Genomic DNA, 25829 nt, shown 5'->3' with positions numbered 1-25829 from the left:
CATTGCCTAGAACAATGTCTTCCAAAAGGCCATCTCTTGAATTGTCCCAAGTATAAGTCCCAGGAGTCACATCAGATCTGTCACTATGTCATTCTATTCAAAGGGAGTAAAGCCACTTTACTAACTTTTGCTTGCCCAATATTATAAAGAACTATCTTTCCATGGACTTTACATACTACAAATCTCTCCTCAAACTACATTGTCTTATCAAGACTCTTCATTTCAGAGAAAATGTTATTCAGTCACAGAGAGGCCAGATAGAAGAGTTAGAGCACTTGGCAGAGATTCTAAAAACTCAGTTGAAGAGAAAAGAAAATGAAATCGAGTTATCTCTTCTTCAGCTTCGAGAACAGCAAGCTACAGATCAAAGGTATGTTAAAACTGAAATGTCACTTTGATATGCTCAGAATTAATTTTAAATAATTTATCATGATCCATAAAAATGTAAATCATGATCCCAAATCCAAACTATTATAAAACTCTATTTCTATTTAATATTCTTTGGGTAGAAATTCTGTAGACCTACTAACACAGTATGAAGTACTCCTGTGAAGAAGGGGCAGTTTTCCCTAGGTGTCCTATGGCTGGCAGACACTCTCATTTTGTCTTTGTTTGTGTACCCCACTTGTCTAGACTTCAGAAATTTACACTGTTGTACTGTGTGTAGACATCCAGTCTTACGTATGGGTTTGTTCAGACTTGTGGTTCCACAGTGCTGTAACAATTTGTAACCACAAAGATGCACGTCTCCTTGTACTCAGTTTGCAAGGAAATCCCACTTCTTGTGACTTATGGCGCATCTTGACAGTATTTTCTGACCACCATTACATTTTTAATGTTTTATAAAATAATATTTTTGTTTGTATCTCTCTTTGTGAATTTTTCGTTCTGATCCCATTCATTGATTTTTTTTGTGTGTTGACATTGTTCATTGAACAAGACTTCTGTTTACCAGTCTCTCTTCACTTACCATCTGCTCTTCACAGTCTTTTCTTTTGACAAAACTGAAAAGCTTATGGAACTTCTCTCTCTCTCTCTCTCTCTCTCTCTCTCTCTCTCTCTCTCTCTCTCTCTCTCTCTCTCTCCCCCTTTATCTCTCTCTCTCTTTATATATATACATATATATACATACACATATATATATATCAGCTCTAACAGTTGCTAACATCTCACCAGTCTTACTCCATCTAAACTTACACTTTTATTTCTGTTGATTAGCTCACTCCAGCCAGACAGTCACTCACAAACAGTTGAGGTGGTATCTCTGTACTCAACAGAATTAATAGTCGTTCTCTCATAGTGCCTCCCAGCCAGTTCTATTCAGACTCACCTAGAGATACCTTTCTACTATCATTTTGGTGGGCCCCAAATAAAATCCACACATTGTCTTTGGTAGTGGTATCTCTCTCATTTTCGTGACATATCTCATAATGTGTTTAAAATCAGACTTGGTGACGTGACTTCTGTCTCCTCTTTGGGAACTCTCTGATGCTCTGTGCTCAGATTCCTCCTCTTAAAAACCTAGCAATGTTGACTAACTTTTCATTTCAGATAGAGTGGGCTCTGTCTTTTTTTAAAAAAATGAGAAAGGCTTTCTGGTATTACATTTATTTATTTCATGTGTCTGTGTGCATGCATACACACATGTATTATGCAAGCATCCCTGTGGAAATACAAGAATAACTTACAAGAGTCACTTCTTTCTTTCCACCCTATAAGGTCTAGGAATTCAGTTCAGGTTATCAGACAGCTTGGCAGCGAGTACCTTTTCCCAATGAACCATGTTCCCTTCCTTAATATTGTGTTAACAAACTATCCCTATGTGGTAATATGTGAAGAATATAATGAAAGAGTGTTTAGTTGTAGATTTGGGGGTTTTTAAGGATTTTTTATTTTAATTTTGTATATGTATAGATGACTTGTCTGCATGTGTGTTTGTACATTATATGTGTGCCTGGCTTTACATCGTTTGAATAACTAGGTATTAATCATGTTCCCCAGAAAGAACTGCTTCAGACTTAGCCTCCTTACAAACCAGGCATGGTGTCTCATAAAGAAAAAAGCCACAGGACCAGCCCACATATCTGTGTGTGCTTTCTTAGTATTATTACAACATTGTACTTAAGATATTTATTATCTGAGTAGAAAAACGCACTATGGGGCTGTCAGAGAAGTGCTGCCATGCTAACACGAGGATCAGGGTTTCCTAAGTGCCCATGTAAAAAGCCAGCATGACAGCATGTGCCTGTGAGCCTAGAGCTGAGAAGGCAGAAATAAGAGAATCTCTGGGACTTAGTAGCTAGCCATCAAGCTCCAGGTTCATTGAAAAACCCTGTCTCAAAAACTAAGGTGGAGTGCAGGTGAGAAAGGTGCCAAACATGCGCCTCTCTGTACTGCACATTCATGCACATACACAAAAACCCCAACATGCATAGTTTTACTTGGGGCAGTCTCAGGCTTGGACATGTCCCCATCAGTTTTGCTCAGTCATTAAGTAAAAGGTGATCAAGATCCTCTTTCCCTATTGTATTCCTCAAGGTGCCAGCCAACACGATAGACTGTGTTAACTGTTCTGTTCCAGATGGAGCTGATCATCAGAGCTAGACTTGAATAACTGAGAAGGAGCTACCCAGGTCCTTCAGTCCTGGGCTAGAGCAAAGCAGAAAGAGATCAACAGGCAAGGCCATATGCTTTTATACTCTAAATGTGGCCAACAAACGACAGAACACTGTGGCCTTGAAAACTAAGCCATGGCCTTCCGTGGGACTAGATAATTCACATAAGAAACAGTCTCTCTTTTTATCACATCAACTCTTAGAAGCAGAAACAAAATTGTGTGCCAAAAGAATTGCTACAGAAGCTAAAGAAATAAGGCAGTTAGTACCTTACCTCAGTGATTTTATAAAACTGAACATGCACATCATTTGCTTAGGAGGAAAGATACCTCTGTTGAGTAGAATATTGTTTCTTGAATACAGTTTTTAAACAAAAGAAATAAAATAAAGGTCTTCAAGGCTTTTTAAAAATTAAGTTTACTTGTAGCTCAAATTTTTATGTGTAATAGCAATTTTTTGAGGCTAATAGAAAATTATTGAAAAACTTGGGGGAAAATGTAAAACTTGGTACAATTTACTATAGAAAGAAATCACAAAATGGAAAACATATTTGAACTTCTCTTCCACTGGTACATTATTTCAGATTTGAAATTCTAGAAGTCTGATCTAGATGTTGGACCCCTTGTTCTCAAGCATGAAGCTAACGTAGCTGCAGTCTGCCGAGGGGCGGCACTTGGTATTTATGGCAAAGAGCCTTTCATAGCACAGTACAGAAACTCTCCGTAGTATGTGTTTAATAGACCAGTTTGGTTTGGCATCAGCTTGACATAAACTTTTGGTTATCCAAAGCCCTTAATTGCTTTGAAGTTAAATCCCAGTGCTGCTCTTTTTTATTAAAGTCATGTTTTTTCCTGTTGTTGTGGTCTATTTTGGAAGACTGAGTTGTGATTTTTGCATATGTTCTACATAATGCCTCATTAGCAAAAAATCTTGTATCATTTACAAGTAGCCTGAATGTCTGTTGTTTTGAACAAAAATCCATATTAAAATTTAAACAATATAAAAATGCACATTTTCTGCTTATTAAAAAGGCTGTCTTAAATTAAATGCAAAGCAGTAACCAGCAAACACATGTACGTGAACATTAAAATCAGAATAGTTTTACCTTTTATTTACTTTTTTCAAATCCAAAAATATTTATACCCTTAGCAAATGTGTAACTAGTTTGTTCTTTCTTTAAAAATAAATATTAGGGTACTATTTATCTTCTTAATTAAAAATCATGTAAGTACCATTAAGTCCCAAGAGAGGAAATGTAACCCATATATGTTTCAGACTCTCTGACTTGCCCTTGTTCCCTTTGGCAGACAGCAGACTGTCAAATCTTAAAACTAAGAGGCTCTTTGCAGCCATGAGTTATAAGAAACAGCTTGGCCTCTGGGCTTCTCTCTTCCCTTTGCACAGACAAGATTTCTTCCTAGCACTCTAAATTCTCCCCAACATTTCACTTGGAAAGCAGTAAACCTACTGAAAAACAGAGTAGTCAGATGAACACCTGTGTCTTTTACCTTTACCTTATCTGAGTAGTAAAGAAGCCTGTTTCTGGGTTTTGCTCCTGAACAAACCCTTCTCCTCAGAGCCCTCCTCTGTCTCTCTTCTCTCTCTCTCCCTCCCTTCTCCTTCCTCCCCAATTCTTTTTTATTTCCTTCTTTACCAGCCTCTGTCCCCTCCTTCCAATCCTTCTTCCTCCTCTCCTCCCTTACCTCTGTCCATCCCTCCCTTTCCCATTTGAGAGGTGCTTTTGTTACATCATCTGCCATACACTTAGGTGTTTTTAAAGTGTTGGAACATCCTCCTACATAACAGCTGTTCAGAACCTTTAATGAACAAGCCACTAGCATCATTTAATACTCAGTCCAAGTCTGTAGACAAATTGTTCCAATATCCTTTATTGCTTTGTTTTGCTCAGTAGTATATTTTGTTTTGTTTTGTTTTCATCTAGGGTGCAGTGAGGATCGGGTGTTCATTGCCATGTCTTTTAAGTTCCCTTTATTTTAGAATGGTTCCTGCACTCTTCCAGTCCAGTGACAGCTGTTTGCAGAATACCCCTCAATTTGGATTTGCCTGATTGCCCAGTCCCCTAATTAAGAGGGCACATCTGGTTTTCTGATGGAAGGATGACAGGGGCCTGGGATATCCATGCAAACATTATTATGCCAGGGATGATCTGTCATTTTTAAAATACCTCCAGGTTCCCCTATTTTTTTTAATAATTTAGAATTTTTCTAGCAACAAATATCATTCCCAAATACCATATTCTTTTGTCCCTGTGTCCTTGGAAAGCAGTAAACCTACTGAAAAACAGAGTAGTCAGATGAACTACTTTTTTTTTCCAAGAAAAGCCCTGTGGCTTTTCTCTCCTTCCTTCTTTCTTTCTTTCTCTCTTTCTTTCTTTCTTTCTTTCTTCCTTTCTTCCTTTCTTTCTTTCTCTCTTCTTTTTTTTTTTTTAATACTATCTAAGACTTTTCTGGATAGCTGCTTAACACATTTTTCCAGTGCTCATGTAAATTGTTGGACCTAGAACTAGTGAATTAGCATACATGTCACAGTGCATAGAAAACGAAAACTTAGGAAGGACTATTTTAAAAAGAGAAAGTCACTTAAAAGAGTGAGAAAATTTTAGGTCTTAAAACTAGACTTGAGTATTGACTCAATCAAATACTTTGTCTAAATTCTTTTTTTTATAATTGAGTAAAGAAATGGGTAGATAGTTCTCCACTCTGTAAACAAGCCGTGTACTCCCAAGACCTTGTATATCTAAATAATTTCCCAACCTTGATTTTTTTTTTATTTTATAGTCATCAGAACTGCTATCATTCCATTTATTCTTTCAGATAATTGTGAAATAACCTCTTCTTACACTAGATTGGAGTAATTCTATAAAGCGGAATTTAAAAAATAAAAACCCTTCAGTTCACTTTTGCAAGGTTAATAGCCAGTAAAAAGCACATTTCCCACTGAGCTTTTGGAAATACTAAAAAGTCCCAGATTCCCTTGGCTGTTACAATAAACTTCCAATTGAAGTCCATTAAACTTGATCCTAAACATGGCCATCTCTAGAAGGTAAGCCAAGATTTGGACTGCTCTTGCCCCAGGCCAGCACTGGGGCATGCCTATTCCCTTCACATGAGTAAGAACGAGCATACAGAAAGAAAGTCTGTCAGCTGTCCCCTCCATTCCTGTGGACGGTGACAGTAAGAAAATCCTGAAGCTGTGGCTTGTGCTTTGCCCCAACACTAGGAGAGTTATGCTGTATTAGCAAATTAAACTTACATGGACACATGTTCCTTTATGCAGTCTGCACCCATAATTGCAAGGAGAGATTTTGAGCAAAGCCATTACCCTGCACATCTATTCTTGACAATTTTAGGAAGTCAGTCTGCTTGATTTACTCTAAGCATCTGTAGTCCTCTTGAAAACATCCTTGCTCGTGTTTTGTTTGTTTATTTTTCCCTTTATTGGTGATCCATATTTCTTTCAACAATATAATCAAGTTTTTATAACTGTTTAAAAAGAATATTAAAATGTTCTTAACTCTAAAATTGTTTTTAGCCTTATCCTTTGGACTCAGCCAGCATAAAACTATTATTCACAGTGATTTTTCCATTCTGTCTCATAAACATGTGACCTCACTGCTTCCCAGAATCTTCCACCACAGCTTCTGTGTAACGGGGTCTCTCCCCATCCTCTGTACTATGCTGTTCATAGTCCTTACTGTAGCAAGGAGTGAAATGTAAGGAGGGGAGGTGAGCATCTAGGGAACGCAGTATCTGAGACTTGAACTGTAGCAAAGATTTCTGCTTCTTATGCTTTCATATTAGACTATACATTACATACCCCAGTGTATCTGGGGTTTTAAGTTTCTGGATTTATTATGGCACCCAGTAGCAAAGCTGGAGTCAAGTGTTTTCAAGGCTTGCACTTGAAATTTCTTTTCAGAGTTTATTGCTTGACTGTTTCAAATTATACAGGAGAAAGTTGGCACACAGGTTGTTGAGCTGGGTTGCTTTTTTCAACATAAAGTCTAATTTATTTCAGCTTGTTTTTAATCTAGAGAGGAGCCAACAACTTTTCTCATAGTTTCAGAAGATCAGATCACAATTCTAAATCATGTCTATAAAAAGAGAAAGCCAAAAAGAAAATAAAGTCACTTCTTTCTCCAGCTTAACTTTTTACCATTTTCAAAATCCTTGTTTAACTTTTGAGAAATATATGTTTACAAAGCGTTTAATTAGAACACTTGATAACTGCAGGGTATCTTACCATGCATAATGTAGCTCATACAAATTATTGTACGTCTGTCAGAGTTCATCTGAGTATTGTACTGTGCATCACTCTCTCTGTTAGAACATCATCCTCCTGAAGATTTGTTCCTGTGTATGTAAAGAGATAGTCAGTGTTCTTATCAGGAGATCTCTGAACATATTGCTGATACATTGCTCCTCTGCCTCTTTCTCAAAGCAAGCTATCCTGAGGTTTTGTTCCACAGGCATCTTGCTCTTCAACTGGCTGCATAGAGATGCCTATTGCTCACTCACTTTAGGCATCCTCATCAACCTTTTGTGACATCTCTCTCCCTTCCTATCGCCTCTACCCTTCTTTTCCTAGAGTTTATCCATGTGAAATATTGAGTTGCTCATGCGGTCTGAGGTGACTCAGTTGTACATCATGACCACCAGGCCATCAGTATCATGTGGCTGACTTTATTGTGGGCATACTTTATATCTCTGGCCAGCACTTGTATGTGTCAAATTATCATCTTCAGATTATGTCCTCAGAAACCATGTAGTCATTGTAATAAGATTACCTGTTATCTGCCAAGCCCTTTCATGGAAGTGGATGTCCAGAGTATCTGTGTTCTGTGGTAAACTGACCAAGTGCCATATTATTATTGCTGTTTCCAAATACAGTTGTATTCATGCCCAGTATTGGGTATCATTAGTATAAAATACTTTGCCTCTTTTCTTACCAATATTTTGGAAAGTCCATACTCCAAGGCATTTAGTGAAATGCTCAGTAGAACTCCACCAGTCTAAACATTATAATGTTTAAAGCCCTTACTCTCCTTTGCCATACAAAGAGTATTCAGCATCATGTTTAGGGATGCTGTAACAACAAACTGACTGCTGAGATTTAATTGCTTGTTACTGACATTCATTTAAGAATGTATTTGATTCTTCTTGAGAATTTTATTTTAAACCAAAATATCAGAGTAACTGCCTGGATGTGATCCTTAGCTCCCTCCTTCCCCCAGTAAAAAGAACAGAAAGCTGAGAAAGGCTCTGGAGAGATGGTTCTCGCTGCTGCTCCCCCAGAGGACCTGGGTTCCAGTGCCAGGACCCATACTGCATCTCATAACCATCTGTACTCCAGACCCAGGGTATCTGATGCCCTCTGCCCTCTGGGGGGCACTAAGCATGTACCTGGTGCACAGATATGCATATATTTTTGAGTCACATTCTGTCCTGTATCTGTAAATGCTACACATTATTGAGTGGTTAAATCAACTAATTCTAGGGAAAATAAGTAAATTGTATTTTGATTTCAAAATTTTTTAATATTTTGAATGAAAACAGTTTTGAATCTTTTCTTTATATTTTACTTAAAATACATTTTTCTTCATATTTTAGTGAAAAAATGTAACAACAAGGAAAATAGCAATAAGTACACTATTTTCCCTGTGCTCAGAACTGCTAGATAACTTGTTTTAGACACATAATTATTTTAACATTGTGTTAAGACTGTGCCCTGGGAAAGATCCAAGTTCTTGGACTTGTTTATCTTCTGTGTGAGGACAACTAACTGTGCAATGCCAAAATACAATGAACTTTCAAATATCAAAGAGGAGAATGGAGTATTCAAGTCCTCAGCTGGCTTACAGATGTGTGAGCTCTGTAGTGCCTTTGCTGGTTCCAGTGGGCCTTGTGACAATGTTTCCAATATGTGAATACTAGGTAAGCCTTAGAAGTGAAATTACTTAGTTTAAATGCTGAAATAATTTTCTGAATTTAAAATTTTTACCTTTATATTTTTTAAAGTGAAGTCTTAAAATCAATGCCTCATAATTTTAAAAAAGTTTAAGTGAGGCATTAAATTAAGGAACCTTTCTTCTGTCAAGAAAATAAATGCCTTCTGAGAACAGGTATTCATTTAGATCTATGATTAACCTTTAACAAGATCTTCCTGTTAAATTCTACATTTGCTTTAATCTCAGTAGGAAAAATACGAAATAGTATTGCAGCATATAAGGTTTCTATATACCCTGTGGACATCAAATAATCTCTTACAGCTAAAGGCACAGCTGCAACATATTTAAATGCCAGCTTTGGGCATTGTTAGTATAAAATGCTAAGTCACTTATTGGGAAATGTTTTGAAAAGTTGAAACTCCAAGAGGAAACTCCAATAAATGATAATCTGTGATACTGCGTGTGCAGAGGGCATGATAGGGAATGACTGATGCCGCTGCCTCTCCTGCACTTACAGGAGAGTAGCAGAGCAGCCCTTTAAGGAAGCTGGCTGAAAACTGATGGGTTTGTGTAGTCTTTCAAAACATCCTAAAGTGGCTGTCAGCCTTTACTCTTGGTGTGATGAAGCTAGTGCTGCCATCGAGTTTGGAAGCTCGGATGGTCTATTTACGCACCTTCCAGGATGGAGACTGGCTAGTTCCTAAATAATTACATAAATTACAATTAATAGTTCATAAATTACAACAACAGAAATTTTAAATGACTTGAATATATACAAGTAAATCAACCATAGTTTGTGTATATATGTGCGTGTGTGTGTGTGTGTGTATGTGTGTGTGTGTGTGTGGCTTTTGTTTTCCTTTTAACTTGTATTTTAACTTTTTTCTTTCTCTTAAACACAATTTTGAAGGTCAAATATTCGGGACAATGTAGAAATGATAAAGCTTCATAAGCAACTAGTGGAGAAAAGCAATGCTCTTTCAGTAATAGAAGGAAAATTTATTCAGCTTCAAGAGGTACTGTGATTAATCTACTTGCAGATGAAAAGGATTCAACAATTCTTTCATAATGGTCATTACGCTAAAATTTTCTTAATGTTTGCTATGTTAAATGGACTTCTCTTTGTATATTATTCATAAAAGTTACTAAGCAGTCACTTGGGTTTTTATAAATATCTAAATGGTTTTTAATAAGCGCACCTGTCATAAATCCTCTCATGCCAGGACCATTCCTTCTGAGCTTCTGATGGACCTGCAGCACTGAGGACGTTTCTGTACTGGCACAGATCTTCATTTTTACATGTGTGCAATAAAGACTGGAGTTACGAATAGCTCAGTAATTACATCTGTTAAATCTTTCTTTGATGTGGATTTTGTTTTGTTTTGTTTTGTGTTTCTTTGGTCACCACCATTATCAGAAGGTATTTGAGCACCCATAGTATCAGCTGTCAGTTATTTATCTCGAGCCTTGACAGCTCAGGCTGACAGCACTCAGGCTTCCCACCCTCGGGATGGTTTTCGAGTGACTGTGGGAACACAGGGATGTCCAGCCCAGGCTACTATTTATTAGTACTGCATAATTAACAGAAGTCCTGGAATTCATGAACTCCAAACATCCCAGATGATCAGAATTTATATTAAGTCATGCTTTCTTTGAAGTTCAGGGACAAGGAAAGCTGTACATTGTTGTAAAGCACAGGGTCATAGGATGCCTGCTTCACTATTGAAGTAGTTAAATGCCTCTCAGCTCTACCCTGAGTGATGTCTTCCAACCTGTAGGAACCTCCTTTAATTCTGAGTATAACTACCTTCTGTATAGAAACAAAAAGTTATAGGAGAGGGATCTGTTCTGTGAGGGGGAGTGTTAGTTGCCTCTGTCTATGTGCAGGTTGGTCTTTTGGGATGAAAAGTACCAGTAGGAGAAAGCAGTTCAAAAATGAAATGCTATGGCAATTGAGTATGTGAAGTTGAGTGTAAAGCATGTTCATATATAAACTTATTTAAAATTAAGGGTTTATATTGCAGAATTATATTTTGCAGAATAAATATTTTTGCAGAATTAAAAAACTTACTTGTATTAAAATTAGAAACTTAACATTCAATGTTGTTTATTTATGCTGTGATGGCAAATCATTCCCATTTCCATGTTTGTGATCAGCAATTTTTGACCCCTGCTGAAGCATTTTTAGACAGCATGTCCAACCAGTATAGCCATAGTAAAAAGGGGAAAAATTACTGAAACCATTTTACTTACCAGTTACTGTCAACTAGTCAACCCTATGGGCGCATAAAAGGAAAAACAGTTTGTGTTGTGTGGTAGCTAAGTGACCTTCTCTTTCTTTGTATCACACGTACATTGTTTATGACTTGAAGAATAAATTGTGCAATGTAAATGTCTAGAGTAAGGCTATGGATTAGACTTGTAATTAATTTTTCAGAGTCTAATGTTAAAAATGCTTAAATTTTTCTCTCTTTGTTTTGTAGAAGCAAAGAACACTCAGGATCAGCCACGATGCCTTGATGGCAAATGGAGATGAGCTAAACATGCAGCTTAAGGAGCAGCGTTTGAAGTGCTGCAGCCTTGAGAAGCAGCTGCACTCTGTGAGGTTTTCAGAAAGAAGAGTAGAGGAGGTGAGCTCCAGGGGAGTGCAGTCATTTGCTGCATGACAGTTTCTCCGGAACTGTTTTGAAAAGTAGAAGAGAAACAGTTCAGACACTGAATTCATGTCAAAATCCTGAACTATAGTGTTTGGTATTTTGAATGCAGCAGGCTAGAGTAGCTAGTACGGAATGTGAATGGTAAACTGATCAGTAAAATACCTGCAAACACACTGAGAGCCAGCACTTATCTAGGGCTAAAGAGCCAGGAGCAAAATGAAAAGTAACATAATAGCACATGGCCTGAAGAGCAGAGCGCTCCTAAACACAGCGCTTCTTCATCATTGAGACACAAGAAGGAAATCATAGGAATGACGGATTTCTAAGGGAGATGCTGTGCTCTGCTATGTCGGCAATTTTGTGAAATTATCTTTTTCAGGGAGGTTGTTTGAAAACTTATCCTTCTATTAACTATTGCCATTTTTAGCTCCCAACTAGCACAGTATTTTTTCTAAAGTCTGTTAAACTTATTCAAAAAAGAATATTGAAAAAAAAAAGAATTTTAAGTACTCTGTTCCACAGCAAAAAAAAAATAAAAGTGAGCACAGAACATATTTATTACTAAGCCTTCTACGAAAGTAGAACAGTTCACGTTTTAATCATAGTGATCTAACTAAATTACAATGTCATCTAAAAAATGTTTTCTGAAAATTTTATTCACTAGGATAAAATAAGGGATAAAGTTTTGGTTATTCTTAATACAATCTTAGTTATTCTTAAGATATGCTACTATTTATAGATTCCAGGTAACAAGAGAAATTGTGTCCATAAATTATATAGTTATTAACAAACTTGTTTGAACAATGAACTCAAAGAATAGTTAATACTCATTTTTATGGGCCAATTGGAAATTAATACAAAATGAACATAATGATGGAATTCATCATGGTAGAGAGTAAAAAATATTGTGTTTCCAGAGACTTAAGAGAAAGCTCTTAACACATTCTTTATTGAGTTCTGGCTCATGTTGTCATAAAGTAGTGCATACGTTTCTACTAAATTAAAACGGGAATATTAATTTAGTGTTTATTTAACAACATGGAAGAAATCAGTGCTGAATTGAATGCAGGCTCTGTGTGTGCTGTAGTCAGCTGCAGGGGAGGAGTCGGGACAGAAACGAGTGGCAGTCCTCGCCTGCTTTTCTTACCATGTGGGTTGATATGATAATCACTTAATATATATCTTTATTTTCAGAGTCCAGAGTGCTAACCCTGAACCATGAAAACTCTTTGTAATTTTATTTTCATTTTAGCTGCAGGATAGAATTAATGATTTAGAAAAGGAGCGAGAACTTTTAAAGGAAAACTATGATAAACTTTATAACAGGTAAATCACAATTCTATGTGTTTCCTTCCTTTTTTGAGCTCTTTTTAATCAAAGCATTATTGTTATATATCTGATATTGATTTTAGAACTAGCAACAGATCATGACAAGAAGAAAGGCATTAATCACTGGTTTTTAACCTGAGCTGTAGTCTGTCATCTCTCAGAGAACCAGGTTGTTGTAACAGGCAGTGTCCCTTGTTGACTAGAGGCGGGTAGGTGACTTGGGATAGTCTGTACCCATTCCTATAAATCCTCCCAGCACTGTGGAGTGTCAGGTTCTGTATGCTCAGGTTACAGACAAGGAAGATTAAAACAAAGGTGGCGGACCTTTCACAGACATTATATCCTCTTGAAGAGTAATATCTTCTGAAGACCCGAAGAAGTTCTTGAGCTTCAAGCTTTTCTATTGGGCTTTCAGAAGACAGCAAATGTGGTCTGCAAAGGTTATCTTGCATTTATCTGTGTTCCTTATAAAGAGAAAATTGGGTACCTCAGTGCAAGATGAGTTTTAAGAACTATTTCACTTCAGTTTTTAATATGTTTCATAATTACAGTATTTTAGAAAATGACCCCTTCTGGTATTAATTTGAAACAAAATTCTGCTCCATGGCTAAGTCTGGGTTTTTGGTTTTTCTTTTGTTTTGTTTTGTTTTTTTGGTTTTGATTTTGGTTTTGTTGTTGTTGTTGTTTTGTTTTCTTTTCTTTTCTCTTCTTTTCTTTTGTTTTCTTTTCTTTTTGGTTTTTTTCAAGACAGGGTTTCTCTGTGTAGCCCTGGCTGTCCTGAAACTCACTCTGTAGACTTGGCTGGCCTCGAACTTAGAAATCTGCCTGCCTCTGCCTCCCAGGTGCTGGGATTAAAGGAGTGCACCACCACTACCCGGCTTAAGTCTGGTTAAATAATTCTGATATGGCCATCGATGTTTATCTGTGTAGGTGTTACAGTTTTTTTCAGTATATGTGGTGATGTAAGCAGATTTAGCATGTTTAAATATGTTTTATCTAATACTCAACCATTGCTTCATATTGATAATATACTAAAACCTCAGAAAAAGATATAAAAAAAGATATAAAAATATATCTTGAATCTTTTAATTGAATATTTTACAAATTAGTATACATTTAAAATTTTTAATTCTTACAGAGAGTGTGGGGAATTTTGGTTACATGGAAAAATGACCTCAGTCAATGTTAAGCATTATTTCAATGCTTTCTACCTTTTTTTTTTTTTTTTTTTTTTTTTTTTTTTTTTTTGTCTATTTGTTAAGCATTAGCAACATTAGGATACCAATTAAATATTCAGGGTCCTCTGGCAGGGGTAGCCTAGCCAAACATTTTTTATGTGGAATTGCACAAGACTTCCTTCTAGACCATTTTGTACCAGACCTTTTCTAATTAACCTTAATTAACTTGACCTAAGAATCTATTAGACCTCCTGGTTTATATTTCCATCTCTAAGGAACAGTGTATTTATTTACATTGATGTCTCTATATGTTTTATAATCATATGTTTAAAATTTCAGGTATCCATAGAGATGTACAATACCCTGCTAGGTGAAAAATGGCGATAGCCCTGTGTTTTATAAGGGAAGCAACTGAGGCAGGCGCCAGACTTGTGCAGTCATGGCATGGCTAGGGTAACCGTGTAGAACTGGACCCAATTCTTTCAACTCTAAAACTTGATATTTTCCCCCAGTATATCACTCTCCCTGATTTTAATTGTGTTGGAAAATCATTTGTGTGAAAAGGAAGCATCCGTAAAATAATGGACATGTCGGGCATGCAGAGACGTTGATTGATTTATACATGTCTCGGATAGCTTGTAACTATAAATAATTTAACAGAGTTAAATACAAAATTCTAAGTGTCATTTGGCCATTACTTCTAAATTTCTACTTCTCTCCAACTTGAGAATTTACTGGACACATTTTCCTGGAATAGAAACATTAGACTTATCTGGGAATGATACATAAGTGGAATTTTGACAAAGCATATTTTTCTCATATTTACTTAATCACCATAAAATTTTATCTTTCCATAGTAGAAGATGATCTAAGAATGTAAATCTGGCTTTGAAGGTTTTGAGGGCTTTGTTTGGTTGTTTTGAATGTTTTGGGCTTGTGCTACATGTTTTTAGCATCACACTGAAAGCAGACTTCATTGGGCTGCTTACACATAAATTTTAAATGAGCTATTTCTATAGAAGTAAATGGCTATAATGAGCATCAAAACAATGTCAAAAAAACCAATGGCACCTAAGCCTAAAGTCCAATGTCTATACGCTGTCATAAGTAGAATGTCAGAATCCTCTGATGGAATTTTTAAATACACTTTCAGAAGCATAGTGAAACTACAGACATCACCATTATCCCTAGATTCTCCAGCTCCTTTCTCTCATTACACTCTTATTCATCGTTGCTGAAATTAATGTTAATCAGAAACTACACACACTACTTGTTTGCTTAGTCACAATGATAGCATGCTTTAAAAAGGAGAGCATGTGTTTGCTATTCAAAGTTGGCTGCTTTTCAGGAGAAAAAGATGATTTGCAGATTGCATTCTCATCTTCCTTTTTTAAATGAAATTTTGAATGTGTTTATTACTTGACATGTGACATATTAGAGAATCATGTGGTAAGATAAAACCCTCATGTTAGTACTTGGTATGAGACTTCTTTAATATGCTCAACATTTTTGATACAGTGCCAAGAAATAAGAACTTCAAGAAATATTCAGTTTTAAGATTCAGAATAATTTTTTGCAATTAAATCTTATTGTGTGCTAAAAGAGAAACTTCATGCAATAATATGGTAAGGCTAGATTCCATCTCTGAAATTAGTATACTTTGAGTGCCAGGGAGCTAGTTAATGCAGTAGGCCTTCAAGAACAATGGATACACATGACCTGGGGCTAGGGGCTATGTGAATGCATCACACCACACTTCTGGGCCTCTCCTTCTAAGCGCACACATATATGCAGGCACGCACGCGCACACAGACACACACACACACATACACATACACGCACTTATATGTACAAACCACTACTACCACCATCCACTCCCAAGTTTTCGTTTTAAGGTTGGGTCCAGGATTCCTATTGAACGTGACTTTAAGGTATCAATTTTCTGAGAGATGTTGATCTAATGGCTGTTGGTTGACTTTGACTGTTGTAGTGACCTTTGAAGAATTGAACAGATCAAGTTTCTAATCTGCTCAGTGTGTGAAAGAGCACGGCTAGCCACCCATAGACTGCTCATTTGTGCAGCATGATTGTCTGCCGTCCTCTTGCTGAAGGACCTACCTGTGGGCTGCTTTATGGGAGAGGGGTTTAGACTCCCTCATTTCATACATGAGGAAGTCCTAGAACGCAGAGCAATGAAGTTTTTCTGTGAGAAAGGAGACAAGAAGGTAGAGAAGACTTCTTTAGCTTTTATTTTGACCTTATCATGTTTTAATAAAACATGTATGTATTAACAGTATACTTGAGACCAGGGCAGTTAGTGGGCATGCTATTGAGCACAGGCACCAGCAGCCTATCCTGAAGGCTGTCACAGAATATGCCAGTGCAGTGGGTACAGAGACAGTTGTCCTCCCTTCTCTGTCCCTGGTGGTATATACACAACATTTCCATGAATAAAACGTTCTTAAATACTCTCCTCATATGCAGATTTAATCATATATACAGCCCTTACAATGAAAATGGAGCCAGATGTGGTTCACCATTTATAGCTACGCAGATGGCTCCAAGCATAGAGGAATATAGTAAATTCAAAAGGAATCCCTCATGAAACTCCAGTGGAATGCAGTCCTAAATTTAGAGAGGAGATAGCAGTGGGCTAAATTCAGATTGACTTATGCTGATTTACACTAGTATTTTGTGGGTTTGGAAAAACCAGGCTGCTAAATTGCTCTTAATTTAAACACACACAGCTTCTGATGTCCCTGCCAGATTAGCTGCTGGTGATCTTCTGCAGTGCGCACACTGTTGGAACACTACTGTTTCTAATTGCTGGCATCTGAGGGAATGTATACTTGTCCTGTTTCATCATGCTAAGTTTTTTTCCGGGTGGTACATGTTTTTAATGATAGAAGGCTCACATGTATATATGCACTCACATTCATGCATATGTATTTATTTGGCTAGACACCGAAATTATATGTTCTTCATTTTTAAGTGAATTTGTAAAGAAATAATCTGTAGTATTTAAAGTGTATGTGTTTGATTTGTAGTTCATTTAAGTCTAAGTAATTCTACCTTTGATAAAAATTAACTTAAGATATTGGCATATCAGTTCCATGGTTTTTGTTTTTAAGGACCTATGCAAAATGAGAACACTGAGAAAGGAAAACATATCATTTAGAGTGGCTTCTGAAATTCCATTTATTTTCAAGCTGTTATTATTTTAAATGCAGTAAAAATACTCAAAATGTGAAATGAATACATATTTTTTGAAACTTGTGCCTTTTACAGAAAGTATCTCTTTTAGAATGAAGCCTTAGGCCTAGTTGGCAGCCTTAAGGGCCATTCCTAGTAATACTTTTCTTTTTCATTTACTTCCTCATCAGTATAAAGCCAGACTATAGATTTTTGTTTCATTTACTGAGTTTAAAATAAGTAGAGGGGTCAGAGCTGAGGGTGATTACCCAGTCACATCAAGCTTCACAGATAATGATTTTCTGCTGAAATGCAGATCAAAATAAGTTTTCCTGAAGTCTGCCCATCACCTGGGATGCTACAGAAACATGAGTTGCCAGGCCGCTCCCTTTGAAATGTCCCTAACGGGAAGCAAGCTGCTGTAGCACCGTTGTTTGCCATGTTCAGGACCCATTGGATAAAGAAATGGATGTTTTCTCCCTCTATGTAGCATCTAGTTATTCCTATCCCGTGCTGCCTTCTAGTCTTCTGTGCCTTGATCTTTAACAGATTTAAGCCATAACTGGCACTACATGGGGCTGCAGATGTAGCTCAGTTGCTAGAGTATGTTCACAGAGCCCTAGGTTCCATCTCAGCATCACATAATCATGTGTGGTGGTGCATGCCTACCGTCTCAGCCCTAGAGAGGTGGGTACCAGGCCACAAGATTCAGGTCATTCTAAGCTACATAGGGAACTCAAGACCAGCCTGTGCCAGAGACCCTGTCTCAAAACAACAAAGCACTATGCTTTTGTTAAGGAATTAATCATAATTCTGTCTTCATAATCTTATCTGTGTTAACTGTCAAGTTATTTGTTCTTAGCTTGATGGATTTATTGTTAGGGTAAAGCTGCCTTTGCACCACTTCTTAGTGTCAGGTACCCTCGTGTGGTTCCGTATGTCTGCAATTATTACAGACTTGTCATTTTCTCAGAATTAAGTGTAGATCAGGTGGGAGATGCTGTTTTCTCAGTATTGAGTAGTCTTGTAAGTGGAGGAGGATAGTCCTGCCTGTTAGTTGCTGAGGTTTGGAACCGTGGATTCCTCTGGAGTATGTACAGTATCTGAATTCCTTTACTAGTCCACAAAAGCTGCATGTTGCCAACTTTTCTGGCTTTGGAGCTCTAAATTAAGGCCAGTTCCTTTGCTCATCCCACAAACTCTTTCATGTTCCCTAACCGCAGCCTGAGCAAGGCGCCTCGGTTTCAACAGCAGCAGACCAGCATATGTTTACTTAATTCCTAAGACATGATGACAGTGGTCTCTGTGCCACTAAAAGCTTTCTCTTTATTATTTTCGGGTGAAGCTGATTTCCCAGCTCTCCTTGCCTGTCACGTGTGTTTTACAGTGCCTTCAGTGCTGCCCATGAAGAAGAGTGGAAGTTAAAGGAACAGCAGATGAAAGTGCAGATCGCTCAGCTCGAAACTGCCTTAAAATCTGATCTTACAGACAAAGCCCAAGTCCTTGATAAGTTAAAGACTGAAAGAGGTACATAGAGATAACTACCCATTCACTTACATAGACATCTGATGCTTATTTGCTGTCAGTCAGTACTTCATGTATGCCTACTGTCTGTCAGTCATCCTGCCATCCTCTGGGGACACAGCTTGTGCATATTACATATATATATTGTATTTGGGGGAGGTATATGTATAATATATGACATATATATATGCCTTATATGCATGCCAAAAGAATTGTTTCTCAGAGTCCCTTTTATCCAAGTTGTCTTTCATTACTTTAATATCCCTAAATTCTGATCTTTTCTTTATTTCACAGTCAACAAATATTTATTGAACAAGTACTCAGCATTGTTCTAAGTTCCAAAGATACAGCAAATAAAGGACTTACCCTCATAACACATGGAAGCCAACAGTAGTTAGAGAAGACTGTAATAGTACAGGTAATAGCAGATGCAATGGAAAAATCCAAAGACAGCTTCTTGCAGGTTTTGAAAGATCAAACCAGAACAATCTAATAATGAGATGTCTGTATCTATTCTATTAACCAAGATGCTTTGTCAAAATGTCACTGTTAAAAGAATAATCATTAAACATAATCATATTAGGTCATGTCTCATAGAGTAAAATGCAATTAAAGATGTCTGTACTGCTGTATTACACACTGACTCATATGTATACCCAGTACACACAGATACACAGTGTTGGATGAGAGATTTATATTCAAGTGTGGTACCCATGTGTGCACCTATAAGATACACCCAGGAATATAATAATAAGGTTGCTCCTTTGAAACGTTTGCAAGTCAGTTACACTAGAATTTCAGAAGTTTGATACAGTGGGCATGGTGGCACATGCCTCTAATCATAGCACTCAGGAGACCAAGAAAAGAGAATTGCAAATTCCAGACATGCCCCAGCCCCCGTGGGCTACATAGTAAGACCCTGTGTCTATAACAAAAAAAAAAAAAAAGGTTTAGTACAGACTTAGTAAGAAAAAAATATATTTTTAGTTAGTACTTATATTAGTCAGGGTTCTCTAGAGTCACATAACTTATGCTAGTCTCTATATAATAAAGGAATTTATTGATGACTTACAGTCTGTAGTCCAACTCCCCACAATGGTCAGCAGCAGCTGTGAATGGGAAGTGCAAGGATCTAGCAGTTGTTCAGTCCCACAAGGCAAGCAGGCGAAGAAGAGAGCCTGCCTTCCTTCTTCCAATGTCCAGCATTAGGTGGTCTCCAGAGGTCTCCAGCAAATAGTGTGGCCCAGATTAAAGATGTATGCCACCACACCTTTAATCCCAGATGATCTTGATCTTCCTGTCTTAATCTTCTGGGATTCATAGCCACTATGCCTCAAGATCTCCATGCCAACATCCAGGTCAGAAACTTGTATCTCTCAGCATCCAGATTAGGACCACAGGTGAGCCTTCCAATTCTGGATTGTAATTCATTCCAGATATAGTCAAGTTGACAACCAGGAATAGCCACTTATAGTACTTGTACCACAGGGTCACATTTTATTGAATAAATAGAGCATAATTTTTCACTTTTAATATTCCTAAAACCAGAGTGCAACCATAAGCAATAATACTTTAAAACTACTTAGACATGTTTTTTTTTTACATTTCACAAGCCTAAAGTAGGAGCACAGAGTCAAGGAGTCTTTATTCCAATGGCACGGTAGTCAGGATTTATCTACCCAACGATTAAGATGACAATACGTTGTATGAGTTTCTCTGGAGGAATGTGCATGGAGTTAAGTGGTGGTGTGGTTTATGACCTGGTGGATTTCTGATTCTAATGTGCACTATTAAGTGCTTACTGGAGCGCTTTGTTATAATAGTTGCTCAGTAAATTCTTGTTCACTGATGAAACACAAGTTCTCTATTGCCCATTCCATTTTCCAAAACTAGATAAGTCACTCATTCTTAAAACACAAGGGAAATAAGAGGACAGTTAGACACTCAGCAGTTAAAGCATCCTGCCTCTGACCTGAGTCTGCTTGCCCAAGTCCCACAGAGAGAGAGCCACATCCTGCAACTTATCTTCTGACCCCACATGGCTTCCACATGCCCCCCACACACACAGAGTAAATAATTTTACCGAGAAAGGGAAATGAAATATACCTATTTTATTTCTGCTTTCTCTGTATTTTCTGAGATATAAAGAATTCCAAAACTTTTGTCTTTCTGACATCTGAATTGACGTCTCAAACAAAACTCTTAAGATGGGTAGAATCTTAATTTCTTTTTAAACTACTATTTTGTAGTTGATTTGGGGAAGTCTTATTATTAAGTATTATAGTTGCTAAGATATTCTGATAAGATACTCTGTTATCCATCTTTTTCACTGGTTCTTGTCTTTGAAGATCCTTTGAATATTAAAAATAATGTCATGAGCACTGTGGAGGAAGTCTAGATTTGTTGCAGCCCTCAAGTTAGTCTCTGCTGGAACTTGTGGCTCTTCCTCAAGTTGTTAATGTGTTGGTGTGTATGTACACACACACACACACACACACACACACACACACACACGGATTAAGGTTTACAGTGTGCTCATTGACTCACAGTACTATGAAGTCAGTCAGTCCTCTGGTATGAATTTCGATCCATATTCTCACTGTTGACAATGCATGCTGCAGTTTCTCAGTGTGTGGATATCCAGCAGATGATACAGCAGTCATTGGTGATGAATAGTAAAGAAATAATGGTGGCATCACAAGTCACATCATCCTACATAAAAACCCTTAGCACATTTATCTAGTTACTTTCTAAGTAAAAGTTGATGGAACTGGGACTTCCCAGTTATTTTTTATGAATAGTTTAAATTTACACATGTAAGGATTTAGGTCTTTATTTATAAGACTATTAAAATGAATTCTAAGAAAGTAAGTTAAATAACTTGGTTTTTAATAATGATAAAAATAACTTTTCTAGCTTTTAATCCTTTTTCTAGGGAAAGAAACAAAAATTTGAAATTATCTATTTAAGGAAATCTTTGACTATCCAGAAAGTTTCTTTTTGTGGTGCCGAGTTTGAATTGGTTTCCCTTTTCTTTGAACGCTCCTCACACATTTGCCTTCTCTTGATTCAAGTGCCCCTTACCAGAAGACGCTTCCCTGGCTTCTTGTTGTCATTCATCTAACAGGCAAATTATTTTTAGAGAATATTCACCTCTTTATTCAAGGTACAAATTAGTTTCAGATTGTGTGAATATGTGGAGGAAGGATATGTAAATGCAGTTTGCATTTGGTTAATGCTTAAATGAACTGCATGTGTTTAAGTGCTTGCTTTTGAACGTTCCTTTCTATCTTTAGCTGAAATGCATAATTCAGCATAGTGCATATGGTTATATTGATCACAGCTGAAGATATTAGCACAAAGGAGCTCTGAAAATTGTTTAGTTGAATTGTCCTCTGCACTGTTATTAATGGCGTGCTGGAAGAATGTACGTTTAAAGGGAAGGATTGTATCTCATTTGAATAAAATGCTGTTTAGCTTAGCCTGCTTTTTGTCAAATCATAAGGTAAGGGCTTGTTTTTCATCCTGTACGGAGTGCTTTGATTTTTCATATCCTAATTCAGCAAGCCTATTTTCTCTTTGAACTGTAGCAGTGTGGTATTTTTAAAGACCCAAACATATCCTAAATAAGCAGATTGATAAAGAGAGAGTATAATGTATAAACCTACATACATTCTGCAGAGAAAAGGTCGGTGGTGCTCAGTGATGTGTCCCCATTAAGTTATCCTCCCACAGATGGACTCTGTTTTTAAAATATCAGTGAGCCGGTTGTGTGGCGCATGGTAGGATTTGATGAAGGAGGCAGAGGCAGGAGGATCACGAGTTTGAGGCCAGCCTGGGCTGCACATAGCCAGGCAGTGGTGGTGGACACCTTTGATCCCAGCACTTGGAAGACAGAGGTAGGCAGATTTCTGAGTTCGAGGCCAGCCTGGTCTACACAGTGAGTTCCAGGACAACCAGGGCTATACTCTGTCTCAAAACAAAATAAAACAAAACAAATCAGTGAAAGGGGACATAGCTGTCCAAACAGAGAAGAGTGAAGGATGGAAACACACTTTATTTGTGCCTTTTGACATATTCTTAGCTACACAAAATTGAAAGCGTCATTTTAAAGAAAAGAGCATAGGAAAGATGATGGTGGGCAGAGCGGCACACAATCTGTACAGTGGTTCCCAGCCTTCCTACTGCTGTGGCCCTTTAATACAGTTCCTCAGGCTGTGCCGATCCCCAGCCGTAACAATATTTCATTGCTACTTGAGAACTGTAATCTTGCTACTGTCATAAATTGTCGTGTAAATATCTGATATGCAACCCCTGTGCAGTGGCTGTTGGGCCACACCCCTCAGAGGGATTGCCACTGCTTTTGTGCCTTAGCTGGTATCTTAGAAGTCCTGTGTCTGTAGACCCTGAGTGGATTTAGTTTATTATCCACACCTAAAGTTTCCCTCCTTCTCACAGTGACCCGGTTTATTGTTAGTGTTGTTACTCTGCCTTGTTACAGGGTTTGCTGTTCAGTGTTTGGTTGGTCTATGTCACTGGCACTCTATCTGCTAGTTGTGCTAACTGGATCAATACATTGTAGTCCCTAACCAAGAGGTTTATTTCATAAGAATTCACAATGATTAGTAATGCCAATTTTTAGTTTGGAGACAAGTGTTCGACCCATACCTTCATGTTTTCCAGGTGTTTTTCACACTTGGAAATTCTCTTAGTTTACTGGGATATAAGCAGTTTATATCATAAGATAACCTTTAGTTTTCTATCTGTATATGTAGACGTGCTTATATATTTAATAATAAAGTATCTGTTATCTTTATGCACCCAAGGATTTCTAGGAACTGTATGATATTAAAAATATCCTAATTTAGTCCATTTCTTTTTTTTTTAAGATTTATTTATTTTATGTGTATGAGTACACTGTAGCTGTACAGATGGCCGTGAGCCATCATGTGTGTGGCTGCTGGGAATTGAACTCAGGACCTCTGCCAGCCTGCTTGCTCTGGCCCCGCCCCCCACTCGCTCCAGCCTCACTCGCTCAGGCTTAATTCACTGTAGCTGTCTTCAGACACACCAGAAGAGGGCTTCAGATCTCATGGTTGTGAGCCACCATGTAGTTGCTGGGATCCGAACTCAAGATCCGAACTCAGGACCTTCAGAAGGGCAGTCAGTGCCCTTACCCGCTGAGCCATCTCGCCAGCCCCTTTAGTCCATTTCTTAACTGTGTAACTTAACATCCTTACTTGTGTATGGTATTTATAGCTTAGGATCACAAAGCCTTGGGAAAAGGCAGAAACATATTTCTGTGTAACAACCAGTTAGAGTGCAAACACATTCATGGAAAGAATTCTTGGTAAATGCATTCCTTGCTTCTTTTATATTAAGGAAAGGAAACAAAAATGTACAACTTTTATTGAGGACTTAGAATAAACAAGAGTTGTTAAGTTCAAAAAGAAATTGAGAGAGGCACTTTGGTTGGCATGGTCTAGAAGTCTGTGAGGAGTCGGCAAAGCAGAGTAATTATCCACCATGGTGAAGACAATGGGAGCGAGCAAGCACTTAAGAACACAGAGCTAAAGAATGATGCCTCTGCACCATGTGTATGCAGTGCCTACAGAGGCCAGAAGAGGGCAGAAGATCCCTTGAACTGGAGTTACAGGTGCCATGTGGCTGCTGGAAATTGAACACAGATCCTCTGGGAAAGCAGCCACAGTTCCTAACTCTGAGCCATCCTTCTAGCCCATGCCCCCACCCCTTTATAAATGAAGCATGTTTAATACAAAGACCAAGAAATTAGTGTATGAATTTGCTGTTTTCTTGATTTCTCCCTAACAATACTTCTTGTGGGTCATGGTGAGCTTTCCTTAAAGGTGGCTGCTAATAGCAGGAATCCCATAAACTGAAAATGCACATGAATTATCACTGGCTCTGCCTTAGAATCTATCTCCTGTTGGGACATATTTGTTAGGGGATGGTTGATTAAGTTGTATATTTGGGAGTTTATGAAATAAATAATCGTGTTTCAACTCAAAGAGTCTATGTTAAATAAAGGGAAAAAATCCAAAAACGTCAATCAGAACACTAAAAGACAATTTTTTTTTTTACATGTCTTTCAGGACCCTTAATAAGTAAGTAAAAATCATATAACTTGGAAACATACTTTTTAGGCATTTTAAATAGAATATTCCTTTGAAGTCCCAGAGACCACAGTTTTCTTGTGTTAATACTGTGAACGTCAGTCTTGAGTTTGTGATGAGCAAATGAGCCATGTGGTAGACACATGATGGTATCCATTGCTACCTCGTCCCCTGCTCCTTTGTCTGAGGTGTTGGCTTTCCTGCCTGATACCAGACCCAGCTTGCTGTGTGACCAGATTTACATTTTTAAATGTGTTTTTGACATCATTCTCACTTAGCTTTCTAATGTGCTGACTTTATTTTTTAAGACCAAAATGAGAAACTGGTTCAAGAGAATAGAGATCTACAACTGCAGTGTCTGCAGCAAAAGCAGCAGCTACAGGAGCTTCAAAACCGCATGAAGTTCTTCAACCAGGTAAACTACTTCCCCGATTGACTGTGTGTGTGTGTGTGTGTGTGTGTGTGTGTGTGTGTGTGTGTGTGTGTACAGCACAGGAAAAAAACAGTGTGCAACATAGCAAGAAGTACAGACATGTCACTTGGTTTATTAGTTAACATACCTGGTTGCTTATGTTCTGAGAAGATATTCTGAGTTACTGAAATGTGTTGAGTACTTGGTTTCTTGAGTTCATTCCCTCAGCCGCTGTATGTTCTGCTAGCTAGTCAGTGTGGTAGGAATCTGGGCTGTGAACTAGTCCTCACTGTGAGCTTTGGCTTTCTCTGTTCCAGGAGAGTGACATCAATGCTGATGACCTCAGTGAAGCGCTTCTGCTTATAAAGGTAGTAAGTAGTGTCACACTTAGATGTCAGTGCCATTCTCATGCTACAAAGTCATGATGGCCTTCCTTCATCAACCTTATGCTCAGAGAGTGAATTGTTTGTGGGTCTTCTAAAACTCACTGCATCTTAGTGCAAGTGTGTGTGTGGGAGGGGAGGGAGGAGAGAGAAAGAGAGCAATGCTTAGGAAATGGTTAGAGACATTTAGTTATAGCATATGCATATTTCATAGTGACATCAAAGTCACATTAAAATAGACATCAGCACTCTTACCTAAAGCCCTTTGACCTCAACAAACACTTTGTTTTTACCTGACCCACTGTAAAACTAAGTTTGCCTTCTAAAGTGGGGTGTCAACCCATAATTCAAGGCCTTGTCTAGTTCTGAGGAACTATTGTCTACATGTACACTTTTTCTATTTATATCATAACACACATTTTGATCAGATGAAAAAA

General features: G+C 37.7%; 1 protein-coding gene across 9 annotated transcripts in view; it reads left to right on the top strand.

Moving 5' to 3' along the window:
* Positions 1-25829, top strand: part of Rpgrip1l (RPGRIP1 like) — a 100604-nt gene that overhangs the window by 13718 nt on the left and 61057 nt on the right. For 8 of the 9 annotated variants that reach the window (XM_031340846.1, XM_031340837.1, XM_031340840.1 and 5 more), the window contains 8 exons: positions 227-370; positions 9494-9599; positions 11067-11213; positions 12493-12566; positions 18327-18466; positions 24577-24588; positions 24906-25012; positions 25327-25377. In XM_031340846.1, the coding sequence (XP_031196706.1) occupies positions 227-370; positions 9494-9599; positions 11067-11213; positions 12493-12566; positions 18327-18466; positions 24577-24588; positions 24906-25012; positions 25327-25377 (781 nt within the window). The remainder of the gene's footprint in view (positions 1-226; positions 371-9493; positions 9600-11066; positions 11214-12492; positions 12567-18326; positions 18467-24576; positions 24589-24905; positions 25013-25326; positions 25378-25829) is intronic. The other variant, XM_031340842.1, reaches the window with a different exon arrangement.

Source organism: Mastomys coucha, unplaced genomic scaffold, assembly GCF_008632895.1.
Source record: "Mastomys coucha isolate ucsf_1 unplaced genomic scaffold, UCSF_Mcou_1 pScaffold22, whole genome shotgun sequence".
NCBI classification, from domain to species: domain Eukaryota; kingdom Metazoa; phylum Chordata; class Mammalia; order Rodentia; family Muridae; genus Mastomys; species Mastomys coucha.
This window is presented reverse-complemented; position numbering and strand designations above follow the sequence as displayed.